The following is a 19,636-nucleotide window of genomic DNA, read 5'->3' as shown; positions in this document are numbered from 1 at the left end:
ACATGTAGTCTTTTGTGACTGACTTCTTTCACTTAGCATATTTTCAGACTCCATTGATGCAGTAGTATGTATTACTACTTTATTTCTTTTTATGGCTGATTAATATTTCATTGTTTGGATATACTATATACCATATTTCATATATCCATTCATCAGTTCATAAGACATTTGGGTTATAGGCTGGGTGCGGTGACTCACGCCTGTAATCCCAGAACTTTGGGAGGCTGAGGCAGGTGGATCACAAGGTCAGGAGTTCAAGACCAGCCTGACCAACATGGTGAAACCCTGTCTCTACTAAAAATACAAAAATTAGCCAGGCATGGTGGCGGGCACCTGTAATCCCAGTTACTTGGGAGACTGAGGCAGGAGAACCACTTGAACTCAGGAGCAGAGGTTGCAGTGAGCCGAGATCACGCCACAGCACTCCAGCCTGGGCAACAGAGTGAGACTCCATCTCAAAAAAAATAAAAATAAAAAAAAACACCTTTTGTCTGTTGACAGTGTCACTATGAACATTCCTGAATTGCTGAGTCATATGATAACTGTATTTTACCTTTGGAGGAGCTGACAGATTGTTTTCCAAAGCAGCTGAACTCTTTTGCATTCCTTCCAGCAGTTCCGATTTCTCCACATCCTCACTAACTCTTGTTATTAATTATTATCTGTCTTTTTTTTTTTTTTTTGAGACAGAGTCTTGCTGTTGTCGCCTAGGCTGGAGTACAATGGCACAATCTTGGATCACTGCAACCTCCACCTCCGGGGTTCAAGCGATTCTCTTGCCTCAGCCTCCCGAGTAGCTGGGATTACAGGTCCTCATCACTACACCTGGCTAATTTTTATATTTTTAGTAGAGACAGGGTTTCGCCATGTTGGGCAGGCTGGTCTTGAACTCCTGACCTCATGATCCGCCTGCCTTGGCCTCCCAAAGTGCTGGGATTACAGGCATGAGCCACCGCACCCAGCCTATTATCTGTCTTTTTTACTATAACCATGCTAACAGGTATGAGATTGTATCTCATTGTGGTTTAATTTGGATTTCCTTGATGGCTGAAGATGTTAGACATCTTTTTATGTACTTATTAACAATTTGTTTATCTTTGGAGAAATATCTGTGCAGCTCCTCTCTGTTTATTAATTGGATTATTTGCTTTTTATTACTGAGTTGTAAGAGTTTGCAGTCCAGGTACATGCATTTTATGAAATATATGTGATTTGTGAATACTTTCCCCTTTGGGTTGTATTTATTTTCACTTTCTTTTTTCTTTTCTTTTTTTTTTAAGCAGGGTCTCCCTCTTGCCCAGGCTGTAATGCAGTGGCACAGTCATACCTCACTGTAGCCTTGAACCCCTGAGCCCAAGCAATCCTCCCACCTCAGCCTCCTGAGCAACTAGAACTACAGGCATGGGTCATCACTCCTGGCTATTTTATTTATCATATATAGAGATGGGATTTCACTGTGTAGCCCAGACTGGCCTCAAACTCCTGACCTCAAGTGATCACCCCACCTTGGTCTCCCAAAACGCTAGGATTATAGGCATGAGCCACCGCACCTGGCCCCAGTTGTCTTTTTATAAGTGTCTGGGCAAGTTTTAATACTGTGTTAAGGACTCAGCATTTTAGCCTTTTATTGAGCATTTTAGCCTTTTATTGAAGTGATGTACTTTTTGAGTGAAAGTTTTGCTTTACTAACACCTGCAGAATGATACAATCACAGGCAATCTGGTTTTTATATGTTGTATTACAGTGATTTAAAGTAGAAGCACTGATATCTGTAGTATGAAGCATGTTATAAAGTACATTTAACTATCTTAAACATTTCAAAAAAAAATTATTTTTGGCCCATATCATTTTATTCAGTAGAATTGTTTCCTAAATAAAACTGGTCTGTGATCTTAGATTTATGTATCAACATTTGCAGCATCTTTCATAGTATATTCTATTTATATATAATAATGTTAAAGGAAATATGAAAGAAAAAGGTAAAAATGATAAGATTAATTCTGAGTACATAGTAGTATGATATTAAATTGTAAATTAGAAAGATGTTAGACCTTCTAGTGTGTTAACATTTGGAGGTGCTAGTGCTTGATATCCTCCTTCTGTGGACAAATTACCTCCAAATTTCAATCTGGAAAATCCCTGAAATAACTACTAGGAAAAGGTTTACAACTATATGGCTTTTATATTTTTACTATTTGTATTGGAATATCTATATAAATTGTTCAAAGTTTGGTTATAAAAGAAAAAAAGTGTAAACACATCATACATATCATGTGGGTTATTACTGTGATGTTATTCCTGTATTCAGTTTTATTCAGTCATGGCTACACAGCAGAAGTTTGTAACGTATTGCTGGATTTTATTTTGCTGTATTAGCTCCTCAAGAGTTACTGATCTATGAAATGGCAGAGAATGGAAAAAATTGTGACCAGAGACGTGTAGCAATGAACAAGGAACAACATAATGGAAATTTCACAGGTAAATTTTGATGGTTTGGAGGGAGGAGTGCTATGGGTTTAAATGATATAGTTTTCATTGGAATAAAATAGAGATATATTACTTCTTGTATTTTTAATCTTATATTAATTTCTTCTTAGTAAATTAAATTATGGGTCAGTCAGGGCCTGTAAGGTGATTTTTCACAGTGATGGCAGAAGCAGCCTGGCTACAATCACATAAACAGTGTTCCAGGTGCAAGATTACTTGTTAATCTTATGGTATGGTCAGTGTTTATTTGGCTTTGCTCAGTGCTCAATTTTACTGTGCTATTTTGTAATTCTAGAAGTAGATTATAAACTTACTACACTGTTCTTGGCCGGGCGCGGTGGCTCAAGCCTGTAATCCCAGCACTTTGGGAGGCCGAGACGGGTGGATCACGAGGTCAGGAGATCGAGACCATCCTGGCTAACACGGTGAAACCCCGTCTCTACTAAAAAATAAAAAAAAATTAGCCGGGCGAGGTGGCGGGCGCCTGTAGTCCCAGCTACTCGGGAGGCTGAGGCAGGAGAATGGCGGGAACCCGGGAGGCGGAGCTTGCAGTGAGCTGAGATCCGGCCACTGCACTCCAGCCCGGGCGACAGAGCGAGACTCCGTCTCAAAAAAAAAAAAACAAAACAAAAAAAAACTTACTACACTGTTCTTAAGTATACCGTTATCAAAAAAGTTAGAATGTGAATATCATTTAAAAATTTATTTTAAAATTATCGTTTGAGATGAATAAACTTGTATTTTAGCCAGATTGGAATTTGTGGTAAATTTCAGTGTATTTGAATCCTGTTTATACAGTTACCCTGAAAATGATGACCTTTATTAATATGGATGATTTAAGTAGAAACCTTCCTTCATGCATTTAAAGGAAAATGAAAGAAAAGTTTTTCTTTTCTAGTAATCATGCTGTTTTTTTTTTAGCTTTTGAATTGTTTGACATCTCAAACACATTGCAAATAATACTCTAGTGTGGCAGTATTTTCACAGCAATTCTCCTCTTTTAGAGGAAGTGCAAGCTATCTGAAATAGTAGTTTTCATTTGTTTATTTGTTTTTTTGAGATGGAGTCTTGCTCTGTCACCAGGCTGGAGTGCAATGGCGCGATCTCGGCTCACTGCAACCTCTGCCTCCCAGGTTCAAGCAATTCTCCTGCCTCAGCCTCCTGAGTAACTGGAATTAAAGGCATGTGCCACCACGCCCAGCCAATTTTTGTATTTTTAGTAGAGATGGTGTTTCACCATGTTGGCCAGGGTGGTCTTGAACTCCTGACCTCAGGTGGTCCGCCCGCCTTGGCCTCCCAAAGTGCTGGGATTACAGGCATGAGCCACTGCGCCCAGCCTCATTTGTTTGTTTTAATCACCGTATTGCCTTGCGGACGACATTTTGCAGCACTGATCTGCCTTTTGGGTTACTTTGGTAATCAGTAAACTTGGCAATTTCACCAAGAGTTTCAGGATTCCGAGATGGGCATTGCATACATCATAGTGTCTTCCCATTAGGAGCTTTTGTGTGCTATTTTTTTCTTTCCTTTTAGTGAGCACATATGTTTGTATATTCTTCCTCTACTGCTCACCCCGTTGGAATTTAAAATTAACATTAGCAGGTCACACTTACTCTTTTGTACCATGTATTTTTTACTTAACATTTTAGAGATCGTGCTGTAACTGTACATGAAAAACTTATTCTTAGGCTGGGCGTGGTGATTCACGCCTATAATCCCAACACTTTGGGAGGCCAAGGCGGGAGGATCTCTTGAGCCCAGGAGTTTGACACCAGCCAGGGCAACACAGGGAAACCTCATCTCTACAAAATATTTTTAAAATTTGCTGGATGTGATCGTATGCACCTGAAGTTCTAGCTAGCTACTGGAAAGACTAAGGTGAGAGGATCGCTTGAGCCCACAAGGCTGCAGTGAGCTGTGATCACACCACTGCACTCCAGGCTGGGCGACAGAGCAAGACCCTGTCTCAAAAAAAAAAAAATATTCTTTATTATGGCTGCTTCGTTTTTCTTTCCATTTAATGAGTGTGCCATACTTTAATCACTCTTCTGTCCTCTATTGGTAATATATAACTTATTGATTATTTTTTGCTAGTACAAATAATGCTGCGGTGAATAAAGTTGTGCAAGTCATTTCACCTTATACCTAATCATTCCTAGAAATGGAATTACCAATTTACAGTGTATATGCATTTTGTGCCGGGCATGGTGGCTCACACCTGTAATCCCAGCACTTTGGGAGACCAAGATGGGCGGATCACTTGAGGTCAGGAGTTTGAAACCAGCCTGGCCAACATGGTGAAACCTCATCTCTACTGAAAATACCAAAAAAACTAGCCGGGCGTGGTGGCAGATGCCTGTGATCCCAGCTACTCGGGAAGCTCAGGCAGGAGAACGGCTTTAACCAGGGAGGTGGAGGTTGCAGTGAGCCAAGATCGTGCTGCCACTGCACCCCAGCCTGGGCAATAGAATGAGACCCTGTCTCATAAAAAAAAGCATTTTGTAATTTCAATGGATGGTGACAATTAATAGCTAACTTTAATGGGACACTTACTAAGTGTTAAACTCTTCTGAGAACTTTACATATATGATCTCATTTAATCTTTACAATGATCCTGAAAAGTACTATTTTCAGTACTTTTGTGTACTTTGTGTACACAAGTACTATTGTGATCCCCATTTTACAGAAGAGAAAACTGAGACACAAAAGTATTAACTAACTTGCCCAAGATCAAATTACTAGTAGAAGGCAGAGCCAGGTTTAGAACCAACTAGTTTGCCTCAGCATTTTGTGATCTAAACCACTTTGTTCTGTAATATGATCCTAGGTTGATAGAATGCCCTTCATAGAAGGTGGACCAATTTAGACTTATTTCATTAATTTTCCCCAAATCTATAGCTCTATCCCAAATTCAACTGCTGGAATTTTCAGTACCATTTCTTTAGGACATCCTCTACAGAAGGTTCTGATGTTTATCAAGGCAGGGAGTTGGTTTTGCCTCAGTTATTCTCTAGGTAACACTCCTTAAGAAATGGCAACTATAATATAGTAGCCCCCCTTATCCATGAGGGATACATTTCATGACCCCTAGTGGATATAGGAAAAACACTGTGTTGTTCTGTATATAGTAATGGGGTAACATATACAGCGCGGATGTACTAAATAAAGGGATGTATCAGGTCTTGGGCTGGATGGAGCAGGACTGGTGAGATTTTATTACACTACTCAGAACAGATACAATGTAAAACTTAGGGGCTTGGCTGCAGTAGCTCACACCTGTAATTCCAGCACTTTGGGAGGCCAAAGTGGGAGGATCATTTGAGGCTAGGAGTTTCAGATGAGCCCAGGCAAAGTAGTGAGACTGTGTCTCCACAAAAACCAAAAATATTAGCTGAGTGTGGTGGTACACACCTGTAGTCGTAGCTACTTGGGAGGCTGAGGTGGGAGGATCACTTGACCCCAGGAGTTGGAGATTAAAGTGAGCTGTGATTATGCCACTGCATTCCAGCCTGGGCAAAAGAATGGAGACCTTGTCTCTTAAAAAAAATATAAATAAATTTAAAACAATAAAATTTATGAATTGCTTATTTTCAGAATTTTCCATGTGATATTTTCAGACCATAGTTGACCATGTGTTACTGAAACTGTAGATAAGGGGGAACTACTGTCATTCATCTCCTTTCCATGCTGAGTTTGGACTAGTGGCTTTTTTTTTTTTTTGAGACCAGAGTCTCATTCTGTCACCCAGGCTGATCTGCAGTGGCACACTCTCAGTTCGCTGCAACCTCTGCCTCCCAGGTTCAAGGGATTCTTGTGCTTCAGATTCCCTAGTAGCTGGGATTACAGGCGCATACCACCATGCCCTGCTAATTTTTGTATTATTAGTAGAGACGGAGTTTCACCATGTTAGCCAGGCTGGTCTTGAACTACTGACCTCAAGTGATCCTCCCTCCTCAGCCTCCCAAAGTGCTGAGATTATAGGTACTACCAGTTGCCATTTCATAAGACTCTAGGGCTTGCTGTTAGTTGTTATTTGGGAAATAAACAAAACTCTTTTCATCTAAAGTGATTGAAGAGAATAAGCATAAATGTTAGAAATTCTGTTTTAATCTCTGCACTATTGCTTTTCAGACCCCTCTTCAGTGAACGAAAAGAAGAGGCGGGAGCGGGAAGAAAGGCAGAATATTGTCCTGTGGAGACAGCCACTGATTACCTTGCAGTATTTTTCTCTGGAAATCCTTGTAATCTTGAAGGAATGGACCTCAAAGTAAAGGGTCTTCTCCCACTGCCTTTTGCATACACCTCATTTACTCATTTAAAAAATCATCAGTAATCTTTTACTTTCTGCCCTCTACTGCATCAAAATAGATTAATTACCTTTAGAATATTACCATAGGAACATATTTATTCTTCCTTCTTTTTGTTGAAGAAAAATAGATTAGGGAAAGACATTGCTATTTGCTGTTTGCTTACTGGATTATCACAGTTTTCTACTGTGTTTTCATGTTGAATCTGCAATGGAGAGTGCTGAAAAATACGATTTTTATTTTCTCTCCTGATTTTACCGTCAGGAGAAATCAGGCCTGTGTAATTTAGATACACTGATTGTTTAGCAGGACAAGGTTCAGTATACGTGGCAGTTTTACTGATAGTTTGAGCCAATGAAAAAGGACTCTGCCATGGAAATGTGTTCTGTCTTTAAATTTAGCACTTGTAAGCCCTGTTCCAAGTACCATAAAGAACAAGTTGAACTTTTACATGCCTTATCTTCTTGCATGCCCTTCCAAGTTATTATCTGTACTATTATCTTAACATTTTTATTGTACTAAGAGTTTATAAAGTATTTTGTAACATTTTCAGCTGATTTTGATCCTTAGGGCAACTCCATAAAGAAGGTAAAACAAGTATATCATTATAAACATTTTAGGCCAGGAGTGGTAGCTCATGCCTATAATCCCAGCACTTTGGGAGGCCGAGGTGGGTGGATCACCTGAGGTCAGTAGTTTGAGACCAGCCTAGCCAACATGGTGAAATCCCATCTCTACTAAAAATACAAAAATTAGCCAGGCATGATGGCATGTGCCTGTAGTCCCAGCTACTCAGGAGGCTGAGGCAGGAGGATCACTTGAATGTGGGAGGCAGAGGTGGCAGTGAACTGAGATCGCACCACTGCACTCCAGCCTGGGCAACAGAGCGAGACTGTCTCAAAAAAAAAAAAAAGAAAAAAGCCCATCGTGGTAGTGCACGCCTGTAATCCCAGCTACTCAGGAGGCTGAGGCAGGAGAATCATTTGAACCCAGGAGGTTGAAGTGAGCCAAGATCACGCTACTGCACTCCAGCCTGGGTGACAGAGCAAGACCCTGTCTCTGAAAAAAAGAAACAAAGGCCGGGCGTGATGTCTCACGGCTGTAATCCTAGCACTTTGAGGGGCCAAAGCAGGTGGATCACTAAGACAGGAGTTTGAGACCAGCCTAGCCAGCATAGTGAAACCCCGTCTCTACTAAAAATACAAAAATTATCTGGGCATGGTGGTGCGTGCCTGTAGTTCTAGCAACTTGGGAGGCTGAGGTAGGAGAATAGCTTGAACCCAGGAGGCAGAGCTTGCAGTGAGCTGAGGTCACACCACTGCACTCCAGCCTGGGCAACAGAGTGAGACTCTGTCTCAAAAAAATAAATAAAAATAAGTAAATAAAGATTTTAAAAACAAGAAACAGAATCAGATTGGTTAAGTGTCTGGCCCAAAGTGCAACATGAAGGGTCTCTGACCCAGGTCCTCTGACTTGAAGGCCAGTGCTCTTTCTATTATACTATAATGCTTCTCCATATTATAAGTTGAGGTTTAGTAAGATCAGGCTTTGGGTAAGGAAAAGGCTACAATGGGTTTATGATAAGAACTTGGGTTCTCTGCCTATGTGTCTTCCCTTGACCCCCTTCTGTTCCTCAAGAGGCCATGATGTTTAAGGAAAAGAGCTCAGCCCGGCTGAGCTAGGTAACCTAACTGCTTCAGCAAGAAATTGTTTTGAGAATGATGAATGCTGAAAGTGAGACTGTGAGATATTTCTTTTTTTTTATTTGTTTTTAAGATTATGGCATCGTCAAAGCATTGTGGTGTCTTTTTTACTGCTGCTTGCTGTGCTTATAGCTACGTATTATGTTGAAGGAGCGCATCAACAGGTGAGAGGTCAAGCAGTTCTGTTTCTAGTCTTGCACATTCTAATTCTCTAATCCCAGTTTCAAATGGGATGAATGTGGGTTTTATAGAATTTCTACCCTCAACATTATCTCGTAACTAGTATCTCAAACGTTTTACTTTTAAAGGCATGCACTAAAAATATTCTTGTGATGTTTTATGGCTGCTGAGCATTTATATTTGGTGTATGTGATTCCTTTTACCTTCAAAGATTTTTTTTTTTTTTTAAGACAGAGTCTCGCTCTGTCACCCAGGCTGGAGCGCAGAGGCGCGATATAAGCTCACTGCAACCTCTGCCTCCTGGGTTCAAGCGATTCTCCTGCCATAGCCTCCCAAGTAGCTGGGATTACAGGCGCCCGCCACCACACCCAGCTAATTTTTTTTGTACTTTCGTAGAGATGGGGTTTCACCATGTAGGCCAGGCTGGTCTCAAACTCCTGACCTCAGGTGATCTGCCTGCCTTGGCCTCCAAAAATGCTGGGATTACAGGCCACTCTGCCTGGCCCTGCCTTCAAAGACTTAAATGTAACTTTCCTGAAGGTTTTCAGTTACAGCAGCATGAATCCGTTAATCACTGCCAAAGTTTTCTTATTTTCTCTAACATATTTTTGTGACCCATCCAAATAGGGAGGCCTCTCATCCAAAGTTGATGATTACGTTTTATTTGTATAAAAAGACAGGTTCATTTGCCTGTAATCTACAAGTACAACATTATTGATGGGAAAATGGAATGCTTTGTTAACCTCTTTTGTTAAAATAGCAAAACATTAATGTATTTTAACAGGAAATGGTTCTAGAATGGTATTTTAAAGCAGTTTACTGCCAGTCACAGAAATGGCTCTAGAATGGTATTTTAAAACAGTTTACTGCCAATCACAGAGAAGTTTTTATAGTTCTAAAAGCGTTTATTTTAAATATATCTAAAATATCCTCAAATTATCTTATTCATAATTTGCTTTTTCCTGTGTCCTGTAAATAGTAGGACTTTAAAGGTTTAGAGACAAAGCTTTTATTAAAGGTTTAGAAATAAGACCTTTATTCCAGTTAGATGAATCTTTTTGTCATCTTTGCCATTGTATATTAAACAAATTAGGCCTGAGGGTTTTTAATTGTATTAGTTTTTTCCTATTTGAAACTTATTTTAGTTGGTTTATTTAATTTTGATGATAGTTTATAAATACCGCATTTCTGTATAGAGAATTCACGTTTTTCACCTCATCCCTTTTTTTCAGTATGTGCAACGTATAGAGAAACAGTTTCTTTTGTATGCCTACTGGATAGGCTTAGGAATTTTGTCTTCTGTTGGGCTTGGAACAGGGCTGCACACCTTTCTGCTTTACCTGGTAAGAATAATTTTATTTTAATAAGCAAAAATGAGATTTCCTATCTTTTTATTCGTGCTTTTACTTCAGAAGTAAAAATTCTAAGATTTGTTTTAATTACCTTTGTGTTTTGTAAGCATTCTGATCCTCCAATCAGTGCTTTAAGTTTGACTTAGAGTTCTGTTTTGTTTTTCCTTTGGGGTTAGTATTTAAAAAGTAAAGAGAAAACCCCAGTTAAGCAGATAAGGTTGTTTATTTAAATTAGTTTAGCCTGGAAGGTTTTTCTTTTCCTTCTAGATTTAATTGCTTAAGCAATTGTTATTTTAATAAATGAAGTCCATTTAAATATACAAAATTCCATGTGAGAAATGATGTCTTCCCTTACATCCTCTAACATCATATACACACTTGGATATTTATTTTGGTATTCTTATTGAATGTAATTGATGGAGTATTAACATGTAGAACTAAATGCTTTCTTAGCCCTTTGAACCAAAGTATAAAAAGTGCCCCTTCTAGGCTGGGCGCGGTGGCTCACGCCTGTAATCCCAGCACTTTGGGAGGCTGAAGCGGGCGGATCATGAGGTCAGGAGGTTGAGACCATCCTGGCTAACACGGTGAAACCCTGTCTCTACTAAAAATACAAAAAATTAACTGGACGTGGTGGCGGGTACCTGTAGTCCCAGCTACTCGGGAGGCTGAGGCAGGAGAATGGCGTGAACCCGGGAGGCGGAGCTTGCAGTGAGCCAAGATCGCACCACTGCACTCCAGCCTGGGTAGCAGAGCAAGATCTGTCTCAGAAAAAAAAAAAAAAGTGCCCCTTCTGAATAATATTCTTTTACTAGTTGAAATAAGAGAGAATGAAGATCAATTTTCCTTTGAACATTCACAAATATACTGGAATAATGTCAGAGCTAGAACTAGGGAGAGGTTGAGTTAGATACTGAGGGCACAAAATATAAATAGGCACTTTCAGGGTCATGCAGATACAGAATGGATGAGTAAGTGCCTCATTAAATTTCGTGCCCCATATACCTTGGTTGTTCACGCTGTTCCTGTCGCTAGATAATAAATTGAAAACACTTCCATATTTGAAAGCAGTTTGATCTTCATTGGGGAAAAACAGGTGAAAGGGTGTCAAGCAGTACCCATTGCTGAATAAAATCCATCACTACAAGCACTTGCAATCTCTGTGCTATAATGAATTCATTTCTGAAGCAGCTAGGATAAGTATTAAGGAATGATTGTCTGCTTGCCTCAGAAGGGTACTGAATTAATGATCTGACGAATGCTTTGGGAATTAATCTATATCATTTCTCCAAGTTTATGGGAGTTTAAAACTTGGAACTTTAGAATTATGTTCATGTTTGCTTGGTGATTTAACTCAAACAGGGACATCAATCCTAGGGAATTAACCCATATCACTGTTTTTCTAATAACTGCATTCATAGTAGAATAACACTACATTCACTAGTAGAGGTTGAGGGAGAGAGGAAAAGAAGGAATTACAGGTTACAGGATACTTTTCTGTTGGTGTCTAGACCTGTCCTCATATTCCTTGGGAAAACCAGATTAAGAAACTCATTTGCAGCATTTAGTTAATTTGGAAGCCTCTGAAAAGCAACCCAGATAGCAGATTCTGCTGAATGTCAAAAGAGATTCAAATTATGGCTCATGCCTGTAATTCCAGCATTTTGCGAAGCCAAGGCGGGCTGATCACTTGAGCCTAGGAGTTTGAGTCCAGCCTGGGCAACACATCTCTACAAAAAATGCAAAAATTAGTCAGGTGTGGTGGCACAGGACTGTTAGTCTCAGCTACTCAGGAGGCTGAAGCGAGAGGATCGCTTGAGCCCAGGAGATAGGGGCTGCAGTGAGCTATGATTGCAGCATGCACTCCAAACTGGGTGGCAAAGTGAGACCTTGTCTCAAAAAAAAAAAAAAATTCTCTTAAATACCCTAAAATTAAGTATATGTAAAACAGCCAGATCTGCAATTTATGAATATATAATCCTGGCTATAGTATGGGAGATAGATTGAAGGTGGGAGAGAAGAGGAACAGTTAGGATAATCCTTATGAGAGACACAAGCTTCTCAGGAGGTAATAGGAAGAATGAATAGCAAGGAGTATTTATAAAAAGAATTTGTAGAGAGAAGTCAAGCAAAATGAAGACAAAATATGGTATAGATCTTTGATGTTTTAAAAGATTGCTCAGAATGGCAATAACGTTTGAGATGAAAAAGGACAAATCCGAGAGAAATTTTAGAAGTACAATCAAGAGTGTGGTAGGTTATTATGGAGGAAGAAGGAATGAAAGATAACTCTTGGATTTCCTTTTGTTTTGTTTTAATATGTTTCATGTGTATTTAAGGTATATAACATGATGTTATAAGATATAAATATATATAGTAAAATGATTACTATTTTGGAAAAAATTAACATATTCTTTATCTCATGTAGTTACCGTTTTTACATTTTTAACTCCCTGTGGCAAGAGCAGCTATAATTTACTAGTTTAGCAAAAACTTTGAATACAATGCATTGTTATTAACTATAGTCCTCATAGTGTATGTAGAGTACATTGGATCTTTTGACTTATTCCAACTGTATATTGGCTACTTTGTATCCTTTGATCTACGTCTCCTCCCATCTCTATCTCTATAAATGAGATCTTGCAACATTTTTCTGTGTAGTTATTGGTTTTTTACTTGAGTGACTGGGTAGGTTTTGATGCCATTAACTGTGTAGAAAACAGTTATATGTTCACTTGTTGACATTTAATACATATTAATTATAAGTATGTGAAAAGAGAAATTTAAAGGTATACTGTAATTGTGCTGCAAGTTAAATGAGATCTTCACTTTATCCAGGTGGGTTGCTGGTGCCCGTGGTTGAATGGAAAGAGAAGGGAAATTTATAAAGGACTAAGAATGCTTACAAAACAAAACAAAACAAAAAATTATTAGAGCTGGGCACAGTGGCTCATTCCTATGCTTCCAGTGCTTTGGGAGGCCAAGGCAGGAGGATTGCTTGAGACCATGGGTTCAAGACCAGACCTAGCAAGACCCCGTTTCTAAAAAACACATAAATAAATAAAAGATAAATAAATTAACTGGGTGTGGTAGCATGTGCCTGTGGTCCTAGCTCCTTGGGAGGCTAAGGAGGGAGGATTGCTTGAGCTCAGAAGCTCAAGGTCACAGTGAACTATGATTGCACCACTGCACTTTAGCCTGGGAAACAGAGCGAGACCCTGTCTCAAAAACAAAAATAATGATAATAATAATAGGCTTTATTGTTTAGGGTAGTTTTAGGTTTACAGAAAAAGTGAGCAGAAAAGACAGAGGGTTCCAATTCACCAAGGGTCCCTAGTCCCTGGGCCACAAACCGGTACTGGTCCCTGGCCTGTTAGGAACCAGGCCACACAGCAGTAGGTGAGCCAGTGGGCTGGCAAGCAAGTGAAGTTTCATCTGTATTTGCAGCCGCTCCCTATCACTCGAATTACTGCCTGAGCTCTACCTCCTGTTAGATCAGCAGCAGCATGGGATTCTCGTAGGAGCTTGAACCTTATTGTGAACTGAGCATACGAGGGATCTAGGTTGCATGCTCCTTATGAGAATCTAATGCCTGATAATCTGAGGTGGAACAGTTTCATCCCAAAACCATCCCCCACGTCCACAAGTCTGTGGAAAACTTGTCTTCCACGAAACTGGTTCCTGGTGCCAAAAAGGTTGGGGACCACTGCCATACACCTTTCCCCACCACACAGTTTCCTCTATTATTAACATCTTGTATTACTGTAATTTATTTGTTACAGTTGAAGAACCAATACTGATACATTGTTAACTAAAACCTATAGTTTATGGGATCTGCTCTTTGTGTTATACAGGTCTATGGGTTTTGACAAATGCATAATGTCATGTGTATACCTATAGTATCATACAGAATAGTTTCACTTTCTTAAAAATGCCCTGTGCTTCACCTGTTTTTTCATTTCCCCAGCTGCCCCCAAACCTTTCACAACCACTGATATTTTTACTGTTTCTATAGTTTTGCCTTTTCCACAAGACACTATAGTTGGAATTACAGGGTATGATCCTTTTCTGACCGACCTCTTTCACTTTGCAATATACATTTAAGGTTTTTCCTTGTCTTTTTCTGGTTTGATACCTCATTTCCTTTCATCACTATTTAATAATATTCCACTGTATGGATGTACCACCAGTTTGTGTATCCATTCACTTATTGAAGGATATCTTCTTTGTTCCCATGTTTGGCAATTATTTTTTTTAAAACTGCTATATATATATGCTATTTTATAAATATATAAAAATATATTTATTTTCTGATAGATCTTGAGTATTAATATATACTCTATTGATAGAACATGAGTATTAATTACTAATATATAGAAAAAACTTGGCTTGTTTAAGGTTGTTTGCTAACCTTATATCCTGCAACCTTGCTGTAATTGCTTAATAGTTCCAAGACTTTTTTGATGATTCCTTAGGATTTTCTGTGTAAATAATTATGTCGTCTGTGAACAAAAATGGTTTTTCTACCTTCCCAATCTGTATACATGTTATTTCCTTTCTTGTCTTATTGCACTGGTTAGGTTTTCAAAATAATGTTGAAGAGGAGTCATGAAAGGGCCATACTGCCTTGTTCCCAGCCTTTTTTTTTTTTTTTTTTTTTGAGAGGGAGTCTCGCACTGTCGCCCAGGCTGGAGTGCAGTGGCCGGATCTCAGCTCACTGCAAGCTCCGCCTCCCAGGTTTACGCCATTCTCCTGCCTCAGCCTCCCTATAGCTGGGACTACAGGCGCCCGCCACCTCGCCCGGCTATTTTTTTTGTATTTTTTAGTAGAGACGGGGTTTCACTGTGTTAGCCAGGATGGTCTCGATCTCCTGACCTCGTGATCCGCCCGTCTCGGCCTCCCAAAGTGCTGGGATTACAGGCTTGAGCCACCGCGCCCGGCCTGTTCCCAACCTTAATGGGAAAGCCTCTAGTTTTTCACCCTTAAGTATGATGTTAGCTGTAGATTTTTGTAGATATTATTTACCAAGTTGAGGAAGTACCTCTCTATTCCAAGTTTGCTGAGGTTTTTATTTTTTTTTAATCATTAATCTGTTGGATTTTGTCCCCCAAAACCCACTGTTTCAGATGATAGTGTCTGGAAAGCCAATATTTGACCAGGTGCGGTGGCTCACACCTGTAATCTCTGCACTTTGGGAGGCCGAGGCAGGTGGATCACCTGAAGTCAGGAGTTTGAGACCAGCCTGGCCAACATGATGAAACTAGTCTCTACTAAAAATGCAAGAAATTAGCCGGGCGTGGTGGCAGGCGCCTGTAATCCCAGCTACTCAGGAGACTGAGGCAGGAGAATCACTTGAACCCGGGAGGTGGAGGTTGCAGTGAGCCAAGATTGCACCACTGCACTCCATCCTGGGCAACGAGAGCGATATTCCGTCTCAAAAAAAAAAAAAAAAGGCAATATTTTAAAAAGAAATAAAGGCCGGGCATGGTGGCTCATGCCTGTAATCTCAGCACTTTGAGAGGCCAAGGAAGGATCCCTGCTTGACACCAAGAGTTCAAGACCTGCCAGGGCAACATAATGAGACCCCATCTCTGCCAGAAAAAAAAAAAGAAAGAAGGAAAGAGAGAGATAGAAAGAAAGAAGAAAAGGAAGGAAGGAAAGAAAGAAATTCAATATTTGGAAGCTTGGGGTGAAATCTGTTAAATATAAAAGTAATTTAAAGAGAGATCTAGTATATGCCATTTCCATTTAACCAAATGACCTTTAGTTCTTAGACCTTTTTGATCCTGACTTCCATTTAGGATCTCCTGGGTTTAACAGGGAGAATGAAGAAGAAAGAGCATTCATAAAATTTAATTTGCAGAGAAGCAAAAGGAAAACAAAAGCTATCACTGGTCTTTATTTTTTAATTGACTGGTGGGGGTGGAAATCAGTTTGCAAGAGGTTAAGCACTACTAACAGCAAAAAAGGCAAACATCATTGTCATACTCATGCTAATACTAGCTGGTCATTTCTTTTATTTTTACTCATGTTTGGTGGCCATTTTGTGGTATCCATTCCTATGGGAAGATTTTTCATCCCTGCCTTACTGAACTCCAGCCATATTATATGCTTTGACCAATGAAATGTGAGCATAAGTGATAGCTGTTGTTTGAGATCTTTGTGTTGTTTGTTATTATGTCATAATCTAACCTATCCTGACTGATAGACAGCTAACATTTATTGAATGTTTACTAGGTGGTAGGCTCTGTGAGCATCACTTTAAATGAATTATCTCACTTAGTCCTCCCAAGAGCCAAGCTAGTCAATAAACAATAGCAAGTGTAAAAATTTTAATTAATAAGTGTAAACTACTTGTGAACTTTGGCAATTATAGAAAAGAGTAAAATAAACCAGAAGCAAAGCAGAGTCAAAAGTTTCAAAATTTGATCTGGGTTTTTACTTAATAGAAGCAATTTCAAATAATCTCTGGTTAGATTTTTTTAAGCTTATACCATTTTCTTGCTGATTAGTGATCAACAGAGTTTTATCCTTATTGGTCACTATTTCTTTTCTTTTGTATGTAGGAAATGCAGTTGTGTTTAGGATGTCCTAATTACACTTACTTTCATTTTCCAGGCTTAACATAATCCTCTCTTAGGGAAATGTGACATTCTCGTATTCTGTTTTGTGCCGATGAAATAGGCACCTCTGCCATATACCCATATAACTAACCCTCAACAAAGATAATAAATGATCATATTGGGAGAGTAGTCTGGTGAGAAATATGGGCCTCCTTTTGACAATAGTTTGTGGTGAAAAAGAAACCAATTTTAACAGACAGAAAAAATGTAATTCATTATTTATTATGGCTGTCTTTACTGGAAATCATAACTTAAAAGTGAAATATGAAATTTTTTTTCTGAATAGGCAAAATTTCCCAATTAGGTTTTTGAAATTTGTGTTTAGAATGAATGATTCCTAGAGTGTGGAAGGTATCTTTTTTGGAAATATCATTTAGTAAATTATAATTGGTTGTGTACCAGTCACCTAAAAGACTTACTAAATTTCCTAAAATATTAGATACCTGCATGTTTGGCTTTAAAATGGAGAATTTATCTTAAGTTTATCTGTAAACAATTTCATTTACATTTATTATTTTTTTTAATTTATTTATTGAGACAACATCTCGCTCTGACACCCAGGCTGGAATGCAGTGGTGTGATCTTGGCTCACTGTAACCACCGCCTCCCGGGTTTGGGCAATTCTAGTGCCTCAGCCTCCCAAGTAGCTGGAATTACAGGTGTGTACCACCACGCCCACTTAATTTTTGTATTTTTAGTAGAGACAGGATTTTGCCATGTTGGTCTGGCAAAATCTTGAACTGGTCTTGAACTCCTGGCCTCAGGTGATTCACCTGCCTCAGCCTCCCAAAGTGCTGAGATTACAGGCGTGAGTCAATATGCCTGGCAATATTTTTAGATATAACTGAAAGGTTATAACTTGAAATTAAGATGTCTTAGAAGTCCTCATCACTTCTTTAAATGTTACAAATAAAAGTTAGTGTTTATTTGATCATTAAATTTAATGAAAGTCATCAGGGAAAAATTACTAACCATCAAGTTTTGTAAATTGATTTGAGTAAACTGTAAATCAGGTAATTTGCAGAGACCAAGTACCTAGCCCAGAGGGACAAGTTAAGATACTGTTTATGCAGGAATAGTGGTTGCTAACCAGAAAGGAGGAGATGAAGGGGAAGTAAATAAATTTTTTCTGCCCATGTATTATGGAGAGTTGGTTGGGCTACTGGGTTACTTGGTTTGTTCTATTTATTTTAATAGTTAAAAAGTGGGTTTCTGGAGGCCTGTTAATTTCCCAAAGCACTATGTTTGTTATATATCATTGCAAATAAGATTTTTTCCTAGCAAGAAAGAACCTATAGTGTTCATCTGATTCTCCAAAGACTGTGAAATGTTAAGAACCATTCTTCTAGAACTTTTTAAAAAATATATCTATGTTTGGCTGCCACTAGGTGGCATTGCTAATACAGCCAATATACTGTATTATATTTGCAGTTTCTATTCTGGATAAATATATGTGTGTAGAGCAACTTCACCCAAAAACCAAGCCATCAAATGGCTCTACTAAGCTAGGAGACGTATTCTGTTATTTACCTGTATTTATGCTTGCCTAAAACGAGTTTACACATGTAAGTAAAAAGGGCATTTCTTAATAGTTTTTCGCATTCATTCATTAATTAGTTCAGCAGTTAATAGTCTGCCTTTCTGGCCAGCTTATGTCTGTAATCCCAGCACGCTGGGAGAGAGAAGCAGGGGGATCACTTGATGCCAGAAGTGTAAGACAAGCCTGGGCAACAAAGCAAGACCCTGATTTTTTGTTTTTTCTTTCTTTCTTTTTTTTTTTTTTTTGAGATAGAGTCTCACTCTGTCGCCCAGGCTAGAGTGCAGTGGCACAATCTTGGCTCACAATAACCTCTGCCTCCCATGCTCAAGTGATTCTCCTGCCTCAGCTTCCTAAGTAGCTGGGATTACAGGCTCGTGCCACTACCACCCAGCTAATTTTTGTATTTTTAGTAGAGCTGGGGTTTCACCATGTTGGTCAGGCTGGCCTTGAACTCCTGACCTTGTGATCCGCCTACCTCAGCCTCCCAAAGTGCCTGTAGGCGTGAGCCACCACGGCCAGCTGATAAATTTTTTAATATATGTTTAAAGATATCATAGTGTTAGAAGAGAGTAAAAGAATTATAAGACCAAGATCTAGGTTATACAGGAAACCCAAAAAAGAGAGACTGACCAAAGATAGGCCCTGATTAACCTGCAGGCTTTGAATTTGAACTCTAAAGAGCCACACTTTAAAAGAAGTGATGAACTAGATAAAAGTCAAACTTCACGGGTACTGAAGCTCAAGTTTAAATTTATTTATTTATTTTTTTTTTTGAGGCAGAGTCTCGCTCTGTTACCCAAACTGGAGTGCAGTGGTGTGACCTTAGCTCACTGCAACCTCCACCTCCGGGGTTCGAGTGATTCTTATGTCTCAGCCTCCCAGGTAGGTGGGATTATAGGAATGCACCACCACACCTGGCTAGTTTTTGCAGTCTTAGTAGAGGCGGGGTTTCACCATGTTGGCCAGGCTGGTCTCCAATTCCTGACTTCAGGTGATCAGCCCCGTCAACCTCCCAGGGTGCTATGATTACGGGCATGAACCACCATGTCCTGCCTACTCTTATTGTCTGCTTAGAATTGTAAGTGGCCCAGCCCATCTACCCACTAGAAGCAAACTTGTCTGGAGGAAAATAAAATCATCCTAGGTTTTACATTACCTCTACTTAACTTACTGTTGTATTCCAGCTGTCTAGAACAGAGCCTAGTACTCAATAGGTGCTCGACAAATATATGTTAGATGTATTAATGTAAAATAGAATCTTTGCAAAGCCTATGAGAAGAGAGATAGAATAACTGTACTTCTTTTATTGGCAAAACAGTCTGTTCCTGACATCTGAGTCTTATTTGTGACAGTTGATGAAAAATGACCTAATCTATATATAGCGTTTTCTTAATTTGCATAATAGTTTTATATTAAATATCAGTACATCATTTTATTTCTCCAG

At 39.2% G+C, this 19,636-nt stretch overlaps 1 protein-coding gene across 1 annotated transcript in view; it reads left to right on the top strand.

Annotated features, from left to right (window-relative positions):
- Nucleotides 1–721: 721 nt before the first annotated feature.
- Nucleotides 722–19,636, top strand: part of VMP1 (vacuole membrane protein 1) — a 116,523-nt gene continuing 97,608 nt past the window's right edge. Inside the window, exons 1-5 of the mRNA XM_025361854.1 lie at nt 722–1,000; nt 2,377–2,478; nt 6,619–6,754; nt 8,571–8,661; nt 9,910–10,020. Of these exons, the coding sequence (XP_025217639.1) occupies nt 991–1,000; nt 2,377–2,478; nt 6,619–6,754; nt 8,571–8,661; nt 9,910–10,020 (450 nt within the window). The 5' untranslated portion in view covers nt 722–990. The remainder of the gene's footprint in view (nt 1,001–2,376; nt 2,479–6,618; nt 6,755–8,570; nt 8,662–9,909; nt 10,021–19,636) is intronic.

This window comes from Theropithecus gelada, chromosome 16 (assembly GCF_003255815.1).
Source record: "Theropithecus gelada isolate Dixy chromosome 16, Tgel_1.0, whole genome shotgun sequence".
Lineage (NCBI taxonomy): Eukaryota > Metazoa > Chordata > Mammalia > Primates > Cercopithecidae > Theropithecus > Theropithecus gelada.
This window is presented reverse-complemented; position numbering and strand designations above follow the sequence as displayed.